This window comes from Condylostylus longicornis, unplaced genomic scaffold, assembly GCF_029603195.1.
Source record: "Condylostylus longicornis isolate FDR11 unplaced genomic scaffold, ASM2960319v2 ptg000049l, whole genome shotgun sequence".
Taxonomy (NCBI): Eukaryota; Metazoa; Arthropoda; class Insecta; order Diptera; family Dolichopodidae; genus Condylostylus; species Condylostylus longicornis.
In genome coordinates, this window is record NW_026578018.1 from 5,689,669 (window position 1) to 5,710,626 (window position 20,958).

The 20,958-nt window shown below is 19.1% G+C and overlaps 1 protein-coding gene across 2 annotated transcripts; it reads left to right on the forward strand.

Annotated features, from left to right (window-relative positions):
* Positions 1-2,732: 2,732 nt before the first annotated feature.
* LOC129611492 (innexin inx2) lies at positions 2,733-7,639 on the forward strand. 2 transcript variants are annotated; one of them, XM_055524672.1, is made up of 2 exons: positions 2,733-3,055; positions 5,668-7,639. In XM_055524672.1, exon 2 carries the CDS (start codon positions 6,100-6,102, stop codon positions 7,177-7,179), a length of 1,080 nt encoding a protein of 359 aa, XP_055380647.1. In that variant the 5' UTR covers positions 2,733-3,055; positions 5,668-6,099; the 3' UTR covers positions 7,180-7,639. The 2 variants fall into 2 exon arrangements, with proteins under 2 accessions (XP_055380647.1, XP_055380648.1); XM_055524673.1 differs by having other exon boundaries at positions 2,756-2,856.
* The last annotated feature ends 13,319 nt before the right edge of the window (positions 7,640-20,958 follow it).

A 20,958-nucleotide genomic window follows, 5' to 3' on the forward strand; every position in this document is an offset into this window, starting at 1 on the left:
CATGTCTTAGAAATAATATAAGATCAAAAATTTTCAGAAAATTAGAAACGGATGGGGGGTGGTCAAAATAAATTTATTTTAGTATTCATAATTTTAGATAATGGGTATGCAATATTTTTTAATAATGGGTATGCAATAATGATTTTTTTTCCATACATTTGAAACTACATAATAGCTAGCGATATATTAATGAGAAATGCTTAATTAACAGTATATTATATGTTGTATACAGGTACGTTGTTTTTAAATTAACAAACTTTTAAATTATCACAAACTATATCAGAGAAACTCAACAAGCCCAATTTATTATTTGTTTCTCTTCAAATTCACAATTTTTTTAAATTTTTAAAAAGTTATAAATTTTTAAAAGTTATTGAAAATATTCCTATTTTCCTGCTTTTATCTCCTGATATGTCTAGTTTACCTTATAAATATTTCAATGAAACAAAGTAACCAATTTTCTGATATGTCAATTAAAATTTCTGCCTTAGCAGGCAACGTATCTTATATTGCAATTTTAAATCTGACATTAATAATTTTTGAAGTTAACAGTTTTTAATATATAGTTAATTTTTTATCGAATAATCCCAAAAAACTTTCGGGATTTCTAAGAATTACTAAAATATTTGTAAAATTTGTATGTCGACTAATGAGAAACAATATAGTTTTAGCCTTTATTACATAAAGATGTTACAATAATTGTTAGAAGCACTTTAATAAATATCAAGAATTCGCTGTATAATAAATAATTTAATTATACTCTAATCTGTTATACATTATTAAGTATTAACTCTCGTACTTTCGTATTTAATTATAAATATTAATTAAAACTACATAAGTATATTATGTAATTCAGCTGAGTTTTCGAAACTTACAGAAATTTATAAAATTTCTTTTTTAAAAAAAAATTTTAACAAATTTTACTGCTTATACTCCTATGAAAAAAAGGTCCTACTTATAGTCTAATAATTTAAATTTTCAGTAAAAATGTCAAGGTACATTTGGCTGCAGTCAAAAAAGAAAAAAAAAGCAAAACTAAAACAAAATATGCATATCATACAACTATAAGAGAAATAACAATAACAAGAAAAAAAAAGTAAAAAAAATACAAAAAATTATTCAAAAATTTAAATATTTGCACACCAAACATAATAATGGTTATATTTTATGGTTGTTATTTTTATTTTTTTATTAAACATAACTTTAAAACTAGTTTTGAGTTTTTTTTTTTTGAAATGTGCAATAGTATTTGTGTAAAAGATATTAATCTATATAAACTGCATTTTCGTTTTTTGAAAATTTGTTAACGTATTTGTGATGACGTTTCATCTAAAATTAAGTTACCTAAACTCTACACCATTCAATAGAATTTCATTCAAGCACTTGAAAGGACAATTTCCAAAGGTTTGGACATTTTGTATTTTACTCTCGTAATTTGATATTTTGTAAAATTTCTGTTATGACGGTAGGTTATAAATTAATTTTCGAACAGATAAAAAACAGATTTTGTTTTGAATATAAATAAAATATTGGAATATAATAAGTGTTTTCCAAGCAAGTTAGATGTCAATGGAGTTTATATAATTTTATTATATAAACTGCAATAAATATATTACCTTAAGTACCAGTATATGTATCAATATTTTTCCCAAAATTTTTTAACAAAATTATTGTTTAATCTTCTCTTTATTCTCATAATGTCCAATCCTTATAATTATATTATTTATTTTCACGTAACCATAATAATAATAATAAAAAAATATTTATAACACTAAGCTTAACATACACATATTATAAAAAAAAATTAAAATTTAAAAAAAAAACGAAATAAAAATGCAAATTTCCCCTTTTTCTTTTTGATTTTTAAACACGGTAGCACTATTATTTATGATTTTCGGGCTATTTCTGTGTTAGTTAATAAACGTATCTATATATTGAAGTGTTAAATATCCTCTCTAAAGCCGAGTTTCAATACAACTACAAAGAATATTTCAAACACATATATTATTTAATGTATATGAATGTGTAATTTAAAAATCATTTTTTATTTTCAAATTTCAATCTCAATTTTGATATACAAACGTATTTTACGTGATTGTATTTGTGTATTTTGCTTTAATACATTATTGTATTTTTATTGAATTAAAAATTTAATTACGAATTAGTTTTTTTTTTTAATAAATTAATTATTTATTATAAATTAAATGATTAATAATATTAAGTTTAATTCATGATTTTATTTAATTACTTTTATATTTTTATTTAAATTTAAATTATTAAAAAAATAAAATTAAAGAGGGGAGAAATTTAACATAATTACTACACATGTACAGCTTACGTTTCTAATGTAGAAGTATAGGTTTTGGTTTAAAACTTATTTTAAAACTTTAATAAAAAATATTGAGAAATAAAGGATTGTTAGTGTATTATTGCACACATTCATGTATGTATACAATATTTAAGAAATGAGTATTCAACAATATCATAATGATGTACACAATAAGTATATTGTATAAAAATAATACAAATGTACTCGTAATAATAACTGCATAAATAATTTTTTATGTAGTTGTGAATTTATTGAGAATTCTAGATTTTTTTTTTGTTTAATTTGTTGATATTTTATATTATGAGTATGTTTTCTTATGTTTCAAAAATTACAAAAAAAAAAAAAACAAAAAAAAAAAATTAAATAAACAAAATCCGTTTGAGCCTCAAATAACACCCTGTGTTATACTGTAACAGTAGTAACGAATTTGTAATCGAACTGTGCGCTTCGTGGTTTGACGGTGGCAAACCGATGCGTCGCTGTTTTTAATATTAGAAAATTTAGCAAAAAAAAAAAATTAATTAAAAGTAAAAAAAAAAGCAATTTGAACCTGAAAAGAAGAAAATAAATAAATTTTTATATATTATATTTTTAATTAAAAAAAATAAAATCATATTTAAAGTATACATTTTATAGAATGTATAATAATTTTTTATTTTCATAAATATTTTAAAAATTAACAATTATAATATTATATACAGAAGAGAAGAGATAATACAACATAAAGTAATAATTTTTATTTTAAATATTAAAAGAAAATTTTATAAAAAAATTTCAAGAACTTAATTATATTTTATACACACCTATACATATAGATATATATACATATATATATGCATCAAAATTTATACTAACTATACATTCATATTTGTCTATATATACATATATGTATACGTATAGATTTCATATATGTATGCATATATATCAAAACGTATAATAGACTTGTAGAGTGTCAACATAATAATATTTTACAACAATCTTTAGATTTTGGAGACTTTTTTATAATTTTTTATTCTTATAGTTATTAAATTTATTAGTTAAGTGTAATATGCTACAAGTAGTAATTACACATTACCGTTTAAAGTTTTGTTCTTTTTTTTAATAAACTTTAAAAAAAACTAAACTAATATACATACATACATCATATATTATACATTTCTATGTTAGTATATTATATATTTAATAGCCTTGTTCAGTTTTGCAGGGAAAAATATAATAGCGATAACTGTATATAAGTATATGTAACTGCTATTTATCAATTATTATCGTGTGATAAAAGTAACACTTATTAAAAAAAAAAACAAAACAAACATATAGTTAAAGAAATAGTTAAAAGAAACATGTTATAATTTTTTTGATAAAGAAAATTTAGTGTACAATTTTTTAATTTTATATATACATGTACACAATTATAATATATAAGTATATTTGAACCATATGCATATGCAATTACAGAGAAATAAATTAAAAAATATAGGTAGAAGAAATATAAAAAAAAATAAAAAAAATAAGGAAAATTTCTGTGTCAAGTGAAATTTGAGAAATTAATATACATAAGTATATATTTATTATACAAGTATATATCATTAATGATTAGATGTAGAAGAACAGAGAGAAAAACAAAACGAAACAAATTTTGAAAATTGTTAAATAAATAATAAAATAAAAATCAAATGATAAATAATCAAAAAAATAAAGAAAAAAAACACGATATAAATTGCAAGCGTATGCATACATATTTTACATATTGTTATACGTTTGTATAACAAAATTTTTTTTTTTTTGAAAATTGTATTTTATATAAGATAATTAATAAATATCACATTAAAATTTTTGAAAATTCAAATTAATTATTAACGGGATTAATTGAAGGTTAAATGAAAGATGTGGGCTATGTATATTAATTATACAATAAATTTTTGATTTCTTTAATGATCTACATTCTATATATTTATTCTAGTTATGAGTTGACGATAAAATTTTTGTTTTTTTTTTTAAATGTTAAATTAGGCAGATACCTATACCCACTTTGTTGAAATTTAACAATTGTTTTACAAAATTTAACAGATCAGAAAAGATTTAAAAGGATCATTAAAAAATTTCTGTAATATTAATTTATTATAAAATTTACTTATTTTTTATAGTATTAATACTTTCCTTAATAATGTTTTTGTTTATGTAAGTTTTATGTGTTAGCCTTCAGATTACATACGTAAGTCAAAATTCGATTTTGATAATATCGATAAGTATTTGAATACCTTTTATATATAAGTACATTCTCTTTATTATAAGTACACACATACAAATATGTATATTCTGGTTTTAATAAGAGTTAACATATTCTGATTAATATCATGATCTAAATTCTTATCGCTTTATCTTTAATTATTCACTTATAAGTATATAAAAGAAAACTGAATTAAAATTTGCCTCAAATTAAATAATACAATTTTACATTTAATTATTATACCTCCATATAATAAGATCTGAGCTCTGCATTGTTTATTAAAATCAAAAAATATGACATAAATACTCGCTGGTTTGGTTTTCTTGAAAACTTATTCCATTTCTTATGTTTTTTTATATTTTTCATTGCAAAGTGTGATTTAAATAGGTAGTATATGTTAACAATTTATATAATTTATATAACACATTTTATATAATTGCATTTTATAAACTGAAGCAGGTCCCTAACATTAATACTATATATTTAAGTCAGCATTGTTTCAAAAGCTTAAATTTACTTATTACGTTATTTTCTTATTATACGATTTATTATCAATATTGTATTACAAATCATTTTTTCCACTATCAATTACATTTAATGCAATATAACAATTGAATTTAATCTGTAATTTTAGTTTTCGCAATATAGTCAATCATTGCAAATATTAAGTAATAACGTCAATGTATGTGATTATACACATGTGATTATATTATATGTATGTGATTATACATTCAGTTATATTACATACCATTGAAAGTTTAAGACTTTTATACTCGTGGGATTAATCTAAATAATATCTTGTAAAAAACATTATAACTATTAACTGACTATACAAAATAGTGATTGAATAATTAAGATCTAAAATAAAATATTAATTACGATCTTACTTGATCGTAACTTGAACTAACTTTGTAATTGTTTAAACTTAAAACTATTTAGACTTTAACTAGTAGTGACTGTATAATTAAGATCTAAAATAAAAAATTAATTACGATCTTACATGATCGTAACTTGAAATAACTTTGTAATTGTAATTGTTTAGGCTTAATCTTTTAAATTAAGTGTGATATTTATGATTTTTTTCTAATTTAATGATTTTTTTAATTTATAGGTATTCTAAAGTGGATTTCTAATAATAAATAAAAAAAAAAGTTGTGACTTGACAATAGTTCAAAATATAAAATTATGAAAGCACATTTATACTAGTGAAATAAAAATATTAATTTAAAATAAATAATAAAACGAAATTAAGTATAAAAATATTTATATACATATATATGTATATAACAAACGATAGATTTCAAAAATAATTTATTATAATAAAATAAAAATAAAGAAGGAAAAATTTTTTATAAAAAAGTGAAATTTTTTAAATAAACAACGTAATAATAAAATTTTTTCTTATCTTAAGAAGAAGAAAAGATATAAAAGGACAATTTTATACATATAGAAATTTTGTGGAGAAATTTTAAATAATTTAATAATATTAAATTTATATTTAAATTTTTTTGATTGAAAACAAAAAAGTATAAACTAATTCAAAATGTTTGATGTATTCGGCTCCGTTAAGGGGCTCCTGAAAATCGATCAAGTATGCATCGATAATAATTTATTTCGAATGCATTATAAAGCTACTGTCATTATATTGATAGCATTTTCATTATTGGTAACATCAAGACAATATATTGGCGATCCAATTGATTGTATTGTTGATGAGATACCATTACAAGTAATGGATACATATTGCTGGATTTATTCAACATTTACAGTACCAGAACGTTTAACTGGAATAACTGGACATGAAGTTGTACAACCGGGTGTTGGTAGTCATGTTGAAGGACAAGATGAAGTTAAATATCATAAATATTATCAATGGGTTTGTTTTGTATTATTCTTTCAAGCAATATTATTTTATATACCACGTTATTTATGGAAATCATGGGAAGGTGGTCGTATTAAAATGTTAGTATTAGATTTGAATAGTCCAATTGTAAATGATGAATCGAAAAATGAACGTAAAAAAATTTTAGTTGATTATTTTAAAGATAATTTACATCGTCATAATTTTTATGCATTCCGTTTTTTCATATGTGAAGTATTAAATTTCATTAATGTTATTGGTCAAATATATTTTGTTGATTATTTTTTGGATGGTGAATTTTCAACATATGGTAGCGATGTATTAAAATTTACTGAAATGGAACCAGATGAGCGTATTGATCCAATGGCAAGAGTATTTCCTAAAGTTACAAAATGTACGTTCCATAAATATGGTCCATCTGGTTCTGTACAGAAATTTGATGGTTTATGTGTATTACCATTGAATATCGTAAATGAAAAAATTTATGTATTCTTATGGTTTTGGTTTATAATATTAAGTGTATTCTCTGGTTTATCATTATTATATCGTATTGCTGTTGTTGCTGGACCTAAAATTCGTGTATTATTATTAAGAACAAGATCAAAATTATCAGAACAATCAGATATTGAAAATGTTGCAAGTAAATGTAAAATAGGTGATTGGTTCGTTTTATATCAATTAAGTAAAAATATTGATCCATTAATATATAAAGAAATTATATCAGATTTAGCAGCAAAATTTGATGGTAAAGATGTTGTTTGATTAAATTAATATGCAAAAAGGAAAACAAATTATATAATTACATGAAAAGAAAATAATCTAATACATTATATCATTATATAAATATGTACCTATTATGTATTTTTCTACTATATATAAATAATTCTTAAATTAAATTTTAATATTCCCGGAAATTCCTTCAGAAATATTTTAGATAAAAAAAAATTTTAATTTATCTTGTTTTATTATTTAAAAAAATTTCCTTTTCGATTAAGCTTTTAATTTTATTTTTTTTAATTAATATTCAAAATAAATTCAATTACATTAAAATAATAAAATAACTACTTAATTAAATATTTTTTTCATACAAAAATTGCATAGTCACTTAGAGAAGAAGTATTATGAAAAATGTTAAAAATAACTTTTCAAAATATAAACAACGAATTTAATTTTTTTTATTTATTATTTTCACATAAATTTTATTAACTCAAAATATTATTAGAGAAATTTTTGGCATTTCATATTCTAACTTCATAATTATTTGAATGTTAAAATTTTTATTTAAATATTTTAAATTAACATTGTTGTAACTATTATTGATGCATTTCGATCTTGACTCTATTTAACATATTAAAATAATAAAACTCAAGTTTAAATTGACATTAAAAAAGAATTAAAATGAATAAAACATTAAGAATATTTTCAATATTCTATTGTGTGATCTCTAAATTGCAAGTAAAATACAAACATTGCAAGCTTTTATGATTCAAGTTGAGAAAATTTCATTTTTGACATACGTAATTAATTTATTTAAAATTTTGACAGCTGTCATGTATAATTCATATATGGCAATCATTATGTAAATTGCATCACTAAAATAAAAATTGTTCGAACAGCTAACAAAATCTTATTGTAGGTAATCAAAATTGTTTAAAATTAAACAGGAATAATTTGCTTAGGAATTTTTTTAAAAGAGGGATGAATTACATACATATGTCAATGTATGTATGTATGTATATAAATGCATGTGTTCTTAAAATGGCATTTATTTGTTTCCCAAATAAATTTTATTATTTATTTGTTTGTTTTTCAAAATTTATTTTACCGATGTTTAAGAACATTTTTAGAACATGCAATGACAAAAGAATGGATATGGCTCTCTTTTACAACAAATACTTAAATAATATAAGAATATGCATGAGTATTTGTTGTAAAGGGAATAATATATAATGTTCGTTTAATAAACTCGTTTGACAGCTTTTTTCTTTATTCGTTTACATCTGGTGTTACGTAGTAAACGTTATGTTATTGTTGGTATATTTCGCTATTCACATTTTATAATAAGTATATACCATTGATAGAAACTTCGTCCATTGATTTATACTTTGAGTACATACAAACATTCATATAAAAAATACAAGAATGACTTTTTGTTTTTTGTTTTTATATATGAATCAAGAAATAAACATTAAAATTTTCTTTCGTTTATATTATAGCTATTCTTACGTTTTAAAATAATTTTATCTCCATATATGAAACATAATGTTATAACAACTAGAAGAAGTACAAAAAAATATATCAGATGAGATTTTATTTTTCTATATATACATTTCTATATATGTATGTATAATAGCTACGTAAAAATGAATGTGTATAAGTGTTGTAACTTCATTTAAAAGAAATACCGACATTCATTTTTGTTCTTTTATTTTTGTATATCTTAATAAAATATTATGCTTATGTTTATAAAGTGATTTGTAACATAACAGTTATAGTTTCATATATCTGACAGATAGACATATGATTGTGTGCGAAATATATTTTGTATCCATTTAATATTATTAATAATAATGATTGACTTTCAGTATTACATACATCCATACATATATATTTTGTTTTTTCCCTTACGACAAAGAGACTTGATTTCCAAATCAAGCATATCACATGTATACCAATGGTAGCATTTCATGAATACATACTTATAGGGATTTCACAAAAAAATAATAAATACTTCATATATTGAATGTTTTCGAAAAAAAAAAAAAAATCGAAATGAATGTTGAGTTTGTGTCATTCATGTGCATAGGCTTGGTTGTAAAGTTTTTTCTTATATCGAAAGATAATTGAATATATTATTAGCTTAGGTGTAATACATAGTTCAACATTATGAAGTGAAACAATATATAGTATGTATAATTAATCAAATTCCCCTTGTTCAAATTCTTTTTAATTTGAACTCACCCCTAAATTGACCATATTTTTATTAACTTAACATTGAATAAATATTTGAAAACGTATCTCATATTCGAACATTCCTTATTTCGAAGTTATTTCTGAAAATTAAAATTCTTCGAATTTAAATCGAAGTTTTACTGTACTACTGAATAAAGATTTATGGTTGATATGAATAAAAGTCGTCTGCACATTGTTGTCGTAAGATTTCTTTAATATTTTAGTAAAAAATACAAGTATTAAAGAAATTTTTTCCATAAATTTTTTAAACAATATAAAATAAATAATTTCAAAATATATATATACCATAGCAAATAGTTATGATACCATTCAAAAATATATGCCATTTTCAAATTCATCACGACGTATTCATGCACATGCTCATAGATTTTAGAAATTTTATCTAGAATTTTCATATGTGTATATATATAGAATTTTTATATGTCAATAATTTTCATGGTCAACAATATGAAGATTATGATCATTACGAGTATTATAGTTGTATGAGGATTATGATTACATTAAGTATAATATGTAGAACACCATATACACAAAAGTACAATTTCAAATAAATTGAATTTTTATTTCATATTTTTTGTTGTTTTTAGTTTTTGAGCTTGTTTTTAAATTGATATAAAAAAAATAATAAATAGTAATAATAGTTTTATTATTATTTTATTATTATTGTTTTGAACACGTTTTTCTTATTAGCTTATATTCACGATTACGTAAAATCCTTATTTTGCATTTTTTGAAATTAACCTTCATAAATATTATAAATATCAAATTTATTAAAATATAAAATGCATTTAACTCGAAAATATTATTTTTATAAAATAAAAATAATTGAGCGGGTTTGTTAATAAAAACTCATATATTTATAATTTCTATATATATATCGATTTAAATAAATCACTAATTTATATTTAAAACTTATTATTTGAACTACTTATTGTATAGTATAATTGATGTTTTTTTACTATATAAATATAATATTATATATAAACATAGATAAATATCTCATGTAAGACTGCACCTTACTCTTTGGATGCCAGTGATTGCCAGCCCTATAAAACTCAAATCAAATATCTTCAGGTTATTATATGTATATATATAATAATAATAGAAAATATTTCAAATTGTAATAATTTTGATATTTAGAAGTATAATTAATAAATCGATTTCATATGGTTTTTACCGAAAAAAGAAAAATGATGTGGCTATGCATTTTAAATTAAATAAAAAATTATTAACTTCATTAACTGATGAAAAATTTCCCATACTTCGCAAAACTAATACAAAATTTAATATTTTAATAAAATAAATTTTAAATAGAAATTCTTTTAAATAGAAAATCAAAATGATTCTTTTGTTTTTTAAATTTAATATGAAAAAATTTTTAATATACAAGCAAACATTTAACAATAATTAATATATACTATAAAGCGTAAGAAATCAATTATAGTTTTGAAATTTATAAAGTTAAAGAAATTATTTAACATTTACAGTTTCTTTTCTTATTTTAGAATTATTTTTTATTTTTGACTAATATTTTTTTTTTTCAAAAATAAAATTAAGACTATAAAAATAAATAATCAAATTTTAGTACAAAAAATATTATATAACATGTAAAAAAGGCATATAACTAGGCGCACAAAAGACAATTTTTTAAAAACTAATTCTAATTTTAAGATTTAAATATAAATAATTAATTGCTATAAGGATGTGAAATGAAAAGTACAAAAGTAATAAAAAAATAAAAATTGTAAATAAAATAAATTTTAATTAATTTTCAGTATTCTTTCTTATGCATTTTCCGACAGCATATTTTATGGTTTTGTTCGAACAGTTTTTGATTAATATTTTATATATTTTTTTAAATCAATTGTATAAAAGAATTTCATTTTTGAAATGTTATTTTAAAAGAATTTTTAATAACGTAGAAAAAAAAAAATATTAAATTTTGTAAAATTTCCGGTTAAAGCAATTTTCTATAAAGTTTATAATTTTTACTAATTATTCTATGTGTTATACATGTATATTAAAATTGCGTATACTTTGTATATAAAAGCTAAAATATTATCAACAGAGTATAAGATTTTGAAAACATAATTAAGAGAAGTAGTTAATTTAGTTCTCATTTCTATGATAGAATTTAGTTTTGTATACGAAAAAAAATTGCATATATCGTGGCGTTTTGGTAGAAAAAAATTAAAAATTACTAAAATAAAGAAAAATTCATTTATTATAAGTAATATTTTTTCTTTCACTATCGAATTTTTTGAATTATCCATTACAATATAAAAGAAAATAAATATCCAAATAATATTTAAAAGTTGTTCGTGTTAGAAATTACGTTACTTATATTTTCGTATATAAAACAAATAAATTTGAATTTTGTCATTCATTCATAATTTTTGTTTCATAATTTTATTGCATATTAATTTAATTAAAATTATGATAAATTTACGATATATGAACCGCATGCTGAATTCTTTATAAAAATATGTAAGTAAGCAAGCAATGTATATTTTTTGGCCAATCATTTTATAATGCAATATCACTATACTTATAACAATAAACTGGAGTTTATAAAACAATGGAATCATAAGAATGTATTGAATTATAAAAAAATTCCTAAAAATTTTTTAATATTGCCGAAATTTTTAAAATCATTTTGTGTATATGAATTAATATCAAATGTAATTTTAACATTAAAGATGAAAAGAGAAAATTACATTTAGAATACAATAATTTAAAACTTATTCATTTTAATTGGTTATATTTAACTATATGTTTTAAAATGCAGTCACCTCCAATTAATTTCAACTATTTTTAATACATTTTAATTTTTTTTAAAACTATATTTTAATTATTTATAAATGTTATATACGAATACAGTTTACCTACAACACATTTTAAATTTAAAATTTATTTAATATTTTGAAAGCATGTGATTAATACCTTAAAACAATTATAAATTACAAAATTTAGTAAAAGTATATTATAAAAATCCGAAAATATTTTCAAATGTTTGTTCTCTATTACAAATTTGCGAAACTAAGATATTGGAAATTTTTATTGAACATATAAAGTGAGTAAATATACCTGTAGAGTAAACAATATTTTGATAGAACAAATTTTCGAATTAAATTTAAAAATAAAATTTTTGTTACAAATATTAGAATGCAAAATGCAAAAGTTTTAAAAAAATAATTTTCAAATAATTAAATATCATTTTTTTACACTACTTGCATGAAATGTGTACTCTATTTATATTATTATTTACTCTACAGTATAACATAATATAAAAATGCTAATAATATCTGCCATTACACTGCCTTAATTAGAATTTTGTATAGGGTAAAAAAAATATAATTGAAAAAAAGAAGAAAAAATTAATTTTCAATGGAAATTTCTAATAATCTCTATTATGCACTAATCATTTATTTTGATGTCAAAATAGATGAGACTTGTAAAAAAATTTGCTATAGAAAGGGAAATATTTTTTTTCCTTTTCCAGTTGTATGCAATTGATACAAAATTGACACTATAATTTCCCAAAATAAATATTAAAAATTACAAAAATATAATTTGTAATTTTATCAAAAATTAATTATTTTCACATAATTGTATTATAACTCTTAAATAATACATATTTACTCTTTAGATACAATGGCCGGATATTAAATCTTTTTTTTTATAATTTTTTATTTTTAAAAAAGCTTTTCCCTTGAACTGTCTTCTATTAAAATTTATATATATATATAGTAATTAAATAATTGTAATTTTAATTAGCACAATTTTTATTACATTTTGTTATACTACTTATATATAAATATAACATGATAGCTGTTTTATTGATTTATTATATTATCATCAATCAAATCAATTTTAATTTCTACATTGATAAAAAGTTATATAAATTATTTATAAATACAAATTTATTTTAGTATTTCAGTAAATTTCAACGTAATGTTTAATTTAACATTATTAAATCATTAATAAAATAATTAAAATTATTGATACAAGATCTTTGAAATTTTTAAAACAAGAGTTTTGAGATTTGTGCACTTTTTTGATAAAATATTTAAAATTCAATTTTCAAGTATATGTATTCAGGATATTATTCAATAGATATAATATTTTAAGTATATATTTTATTATTTTAATTTAGTTTAATATGGAATTTTGCTTTTCATAAATAAATTGAAAAATATTTCAATTTTCTTAATACAAAATTATTATTTTATTGCTATACATTCTGTTTTCTCTCTTTCCTTAATTGAGCAATTGAGTATAATTATAAAAATTTTCCTTATTATACATTTATTATAAAAAGACCAATTTCCTGCCTAAATAAAAAAAAAAACTATTATAACTTAAAAATTCAAACTATAATTTTAATTACATATTTTTCGAATTCAAAATGAAGAAAAACAAAGTAAAAAAAAAATTTAAAAAAATAAGATTATTTGTTGATACTAATTTGTATATTTTAGCATTTATATCAGAAAATTTTATAAAAGACAATCAATATCAGGCACATTATAATTACAATAATAAAAGCATTTAAATAATATTAAACAAATTCTAGTTGAATATATTGTATAAAATTAAAAAAAAAAAACAATTTAATATAAAAACAAAAATCCTTCCCAACGATTATCAAAATGACCACAAATGGAAATAAATTAGATATTAACAAATATATACAATTAATATGTAAAATTTAAAATCTTATAATATTTACTTATAAATAATCAAATATATTATTTAATATAACATTTTTCAAAAGCAAATAAAAAATACATATTAAATTTTCAAAATAGAAATTGTGTCATATATTAAAAAACAAAAATAAAATAATTATTATGAAAGTTAATCAAATTAATAATAATAATTAATTATAAAAAAACAAAATTATATTAATTATACATCGAATATATTTAATATTATATATATAATATATTTAATATTATTATTAATTATTTTAACTGTAACAATAATAATATTTATTTTTATAACGCTGTGAAATAAAATTATATAAAAAGAAGAAAAAACAAAATAAAAATAAAATAGAAATTTTTTTGAGACAATTAAATTACTGCTTTCAGTTTCAATAACAGTAGAATGCGGTTCTTAAATTAAATTCAGAAATATAGGTAATTAAGCTGAAGGTATATATTATGTCTAATATGAAATTCAATCTAAATGAGGTAGATAACTAGTTTGAAAATGTTTCATTTTCATATCCAAAATTAAATTATTTTTGTAAAAGTTTTTGAAAAAATCTAAATTACATTTTACTAGTTATATTGTTGAATAATAATTGTCTTAAATTTTTTATTTTGTTTTTTCTCTTTTATTGTAAATCGTATAATGTTAAAATCAAGCACAATATAATTTTTTTTTTTTAAATGAAGAACTATTTTTGTACTAACAATTTATATTATACTAAAAATTTATTACTGTATTAAAGAATAATAATTTTATTTTTGAAATAAAAGTTTTTGTAGTTCAAAATTGTAATGGTATTACACGTATATATCTTTTAAATATTACATATTCAAATTTATATAATGAGAGAATTAAAATTATACTATACATATTTATACATCAATTAATTATGATAATGTAAAAATAATTATTATTCTTTAATTATCAGTATGATTAATTATGGACATATATAAAAGTTATTTTTTGACATAATATTAATTTACGGTAATTGAATATTTTGAAATATAAAAATTTATTTATAAAGCATAATCATATTAATTGTATACAATACTTTCTTATAAAAATAATAAAAGGGTTAATAAATATACATAAGAATTTAATTAACATTTTCATTTTTTTCAATAATTTGTTGTTTTAATATTTTGATTTTAAGAATTTTATTTCAACATATGTAATTAATTATTTTGTGATTTTAATCCGTAAATATCACAAATTTAATATGATTTATGAAAGATACATAATGTTTTTACAACACCAATGTTGAAAATTTTGAATTTTTGAAAAACATGTTATATAATTCTCTTATTTATTAACCATTTACATTTACATATACATTGATTATAATATTAATAATGGTATAATTTATCAAGCAAGGAAAATTAAAAAAAATTTATAAAAATTAATAAATTAAAACAAAAAAAAAAACAATTAATTTTTTTATTTTTTAAATATATAGTTATAAAAATTTTTTCTTTAAAAAATATTATTTACATTTAAAATTAAATACTATTATATTAATAAAAATATAAATTTTTAAAATTCGTAATTTTAAAAGAAGAGTTGTGATCAATTTTTTTTTATATAGCAACTAAAATGTAAGTCAAATTAATTGAATTATTATTATTATTTTTTTTATTGATTAATTTTTATTCTTTTTAATTAATTATAATTTAATTTTAAATTTATGTAATACAATATATATATATATATATATTTAGTCAAAGTGAAAAATAAAAAAAGAGATGTGAAAATATCAGAAAAAAAAAATTTAAGTATAAAAGTAAAAAAATTAAATTTTTAAATATTAAGAAGTAAGTTAAAAATAAAAAAAAAAAAAAAAAAAGCAATTAAAAATGGAATTTCCTTATAGTTAATTAAAGAAAAATGGAAAATATAATTTATGAAAAAAATTCTAATTTTTGAAATAAAACGATTTAAAATATTAAAATTTTATAAATAAAGTACACACATGTTTTTAAATTAAAATTGAAATTATTTTTGTTAACACAAAATATTTAAATACAAATCTAATACCAACTAGATTTGCTTTAGTTAAATACTACACAGTTCAATTATATTATAAAATGTCCAAGTTCATAAAACATTTGCATTTTACATGGTATCCCGTAAATTTTATTCAATTTGTATAAAAGTATGAAATTTCAATATGAAATCTTAAATGCAACAAGTGATCACAGTGTATATAGTAGCTTCTAGTACATACATACATTCGAAATACATACCTTTTTGAGTGGCGCTAGTGAGTATTAAGTTTTTTAATTTAAAACAGCATCACTCTAAAAATGCATGGTTCTATTGTGTGATTAACAAAAATTGTCTTTTGTATAGCGCTATAAACTATATACACAACGCTTTAATTAATTTTATAATTTTTGCTTTAATAATTTAATACCTTAATCTTTGATTATACAATTTTAATATATTAAATCGTTTGATTTTTTCTCCTTATTCTATAACATCAATATTTTTAAAATATAATGCATATATATATATATATACATTTCTTTTAAATATATATTATATATATTAATATATATAAATATATATATAATATATATTTTAATATATATTATTAAAATATTAATTTCTAGAAGAAATTCATTAATTACATATTAAGTTTAAGACAAAAAAAAAAGAAATAATGTTAAGAAAAAACTCGGCATAATGTGTAGCTTGTAATATTATATTTACGAAATTTCATTATTTTAATATTAAGTTTTTTAAAAAAATTACCATATAATTCTAATTCCAATTTTTGATTAAGTAAAAATTATTATGAATACGAAGAAAATATATATATATATATAAAAAGAAGAGAAAAAAACTCAATTATATAATTTAAGATGTAAACAATATTGTATAAGACAGAGAAAGAAACAATGGAATGATAACAATAAATACATATCTAAATGCAATTTTTTTTTTTAAACAATTATATACTATACTTATGTAATAATTATATAATGTTATATATATTATAATTAATAAAAAAAAATATTAATTATCTAAAAATGAAGAAGAAGAGAACCTTTTTTTAAGAACTTTAAAATTTTATAATTTTTTTTTTATAATAATATATTATTTTTGAAATCAGAATTGTATAATTAAATATAGCAAGTATATCATATACATTTCAAGAATATACATAAAAAATATATATATATATGTATATATGTACAATTTTTTAATTGTATAACATAAATTTATTAAAATTAATATAAATCTTTTTTTTTTGATCACGAAAAATTAATATTGTACACTAAAATATAATTTAGAAAATTTTATATACATTTTATATACATATGTAACATAGAATGTCTAATAGAAAAAATTTAAGAAAAACTAAATTTTTAATTGTATTTCACATACATATATATATATATATATATATATATACATATATAAATTCGATTATATTATCATTTGAAAATAAATACATAATAATGTACTATTGTAAAAATTTTTTATATTATATGTATATTATATATATAATTATATAATAGTAATACATATATAAATGTATCATTATATATTAATTATTACTTTGCAAAAAAATGCATCTATAATATATATGCAAAAAAAAAATGTAAGTGCCAATATTAAATTTTTATAATTGTATTTTGTATTTAAGTATAATATAAATGTAAAACGATAATAAAATAATAATGATTTTCAATTAAATTATATGCAAAAGTTAAAAAAAAAAATATATTAAATTTACATACATATATATGTATAAATAAACATGTGTATATGTCTGTATAGGCACATACATATATAAATATTTAAATATATATATACGTATTTATATATGAAGAAGTTTAATAAATTTTAGAAATAAAAATTTTAAAACATTAATTTCATATTGAATTTTATTTATTTTAATTGTTTAATTATATTTTTAAAAGAATATTGTAAAAAAGCTAAAGCATAACAATTGCGGAGTTATGGTTTTAAAATTATGCAACTCAAATCTTACATTGATTTCTGTTCATAAATTTTAAAATATAATTAAATGTATATAATTATGTATTTATACTATTTCAGGAGGCAATAATTAATAAACCAAAGTATTCCGAGTGAAATTTTTCGCCTTTAAATTTGAGACTACTATATAATGGTATATGATCTAAGTGAGTATATAATATTCATAAATATGTAATAATATGTATGGTAATATAAATAAATATGTATGGGGAAAAAGAGTGAACTATAGTTGTGTTCAATTATAATGCAGTTTTCGAATGAGAAGAGGATTTCTTTTAATTTTTTCACATAATATATTTTTTTTTTAAAACTGCGGGTGGAAAATTACAAATAATTACATTTATTGTTTCATCTCAGAATGAAAATTGCTAAGAAAATATATTATTTTAAATAAATGTATGTATATTAGATATAATATAATATATTATTTATAGTAAAAAGGCTCTGAAATTTATTCAATAATTATTTAAAAACAGGGCTATTCTTAAAGTAAAATACAAAACTGAACAAATTTGTCCTTGCGAATTTACTGCTTTCCTGTACTAGAACCTAATAATAAAGTATATTTAGAAAATTATTTTTTAAATTTAAAAATTTTTTTTTAAAGTGGTTTGAAAGTCACTAAAAACTTGTTGTACAATATTTCTGTTTTTATTTCAACTTTTTATTAATTGTAATCAATAAGTATTTAAGTAATTAAATGCTTCTGAATTTAATTACTTAAATACTTATTGAAAAAATTAAGAACTAAAAATTTTTAAAAAATTTAAAAAATTGAAACATCAACCATTAATTTCTTTTTTATTATTTTTTTTTGAAATTCCTATACCTACCTATATAGCTATTACCAAAGACAAGTAGCCCTTCTTTTCTTAGTATGATATCTATGTATGGATTATGCCCATGTAAATATATTTTTATAAGAAGGTAAGTCTATATGCATAAAACTATAAGAAATAAGGTATGTATGTGCATTTGTATATTAAAAAATGATCACAGTTCTACTCATATGTATTATATACTTATATGAAAAAGAAAATAAAAGAATATAAGAGAAACCGACAATTTATGAGCTGTTTCGAAGTTGAAATGAAATGAATGGTGTCCTTTAATTTGGTAAGAAATAAAAATATAGAGTAATAAGAGAAGTAAAAATTTTTATATTATATATTTTATGTGCATTTATGGTAAGTATACTCATATATGAAAATAAAAAACCACTTACATTTATGTGGAATTGAATTATAGTTGAGCATATATTGTATGCGGTAAGTATAATAAATTTCTTATAAAGAGGGTTTTCAATAGCACAATAAGCTTTATATAATATAGTGATTGAAATTACTTAAAAGGAAAATACAATTTTTAATTGTTATAAAGTTATAAATGAAAATATTTATATTTTTTATTTTATACATTATATTTTCTTAAGAAGAAATAAGTAGAAAAACTTTTGAGAAATTCAAAATTTATTAAATCTTTTCAATCGAATTTAAGAAACTTTTATTTTTAAGTACTGGTATGCATTCCTATTGAAGTGGCAAAATCTTGAAATTTCTTTTTCTTCAAAAATAAATTTCATATATTAATATTCAGTCGTAAGTAATGAAGTTTTAATATAATTTTCAAATTTCATACATTAGGAAAAATTTGAAATCTACATATACTTTCTAAGTTCGAAACCTATTTCGAAATAACTTGTATATTATTACATAGGTATACATATATGGTTCATGTTGAACAACTAATTCTATTTACATACATAGATATATAACTATACATATTTTCATATCGAATTAGTTAATTATTTTGGAACTAAAGCACTTAATTAATAATGTTAGTTTCTTGGATATAAACTAGTCTTTATGAAATTTGATGAAATTTTTTAAATTTATGCATAATGCTTAGAATTATATTGTAACTATAATATGTCAAATAACTAAATAATATTAATTATATTATTTGAAAAATTATTTAATAAGGAAAATATTTGGTGGGGATTGAAAACTTTTAAACATTTCAAGTTTGTATTAAGTATTCGTGCGTGTATGACGATTACACGCTTATATTAATTAAGAAATGGGTCTATAAAATAGGATACGAAAATTTAAATACTCGATTTAAATATTTGTTTTTGCTTAATTTCTGCGTAATTTTGATATTTCATTGAGTGTAAATTCTTTTAGCCTTGTTAAGAAATACATATTCAAATATACGATGTATTCATAAGTACGCACAATATTCCTACTAACATATTACATATATACATACATATGTATATTAATTTTAAACTAGACCGATTGCAATTTCATTGTATGTTAAATACAAAAATATCAAAATCAAACTAATACATTTTTAAAAGTCAAAGAATGCACACCTAAATATGTAATATTTGCTTTTTTATAAAATATAATATATTTTATTTGTGTATGTATATATGTGCATAATTGTGCATATTTCTTTCTTTTAACTTAACTACTATTATAAACCAACTAAAATTTCCCAATCGGCCACTTTAAAATGTTATTTATTCTGTCTTTTTCCATCTAAGAAAATCTTACTTTTTAACAGAAACAAAAAAAAGAAAAAGAGTTAAAAATATACCGATATGGTTAAAACCAGTTTTTCATAAATGTATTGGTTAACTTTTTTTTTACAAGAAATTCACATTTTCAAGAAACCAAAAAAAAAAAAATAAAAACAAGAATTCCAGTTCAACATGGCTATAATGCTATAATAATGTATATAAAAGTACATTATACCACCTATAAATGGTTCTTTAAAGAGTTTGTTGCCCCCATTCTCGATTCTCTTATGCTTATTATTTTTTTGAATAATGTT

Excerpts from the sequence above, each read along its gene's own strand:
- LOC129611492 (XM_055524672.1), top strand. The coding sequence starts at position 6,100 with ATGTTTGATGTATTCGGCTCCGTTAAGGGGCTCCTGAAAATCGATCAA.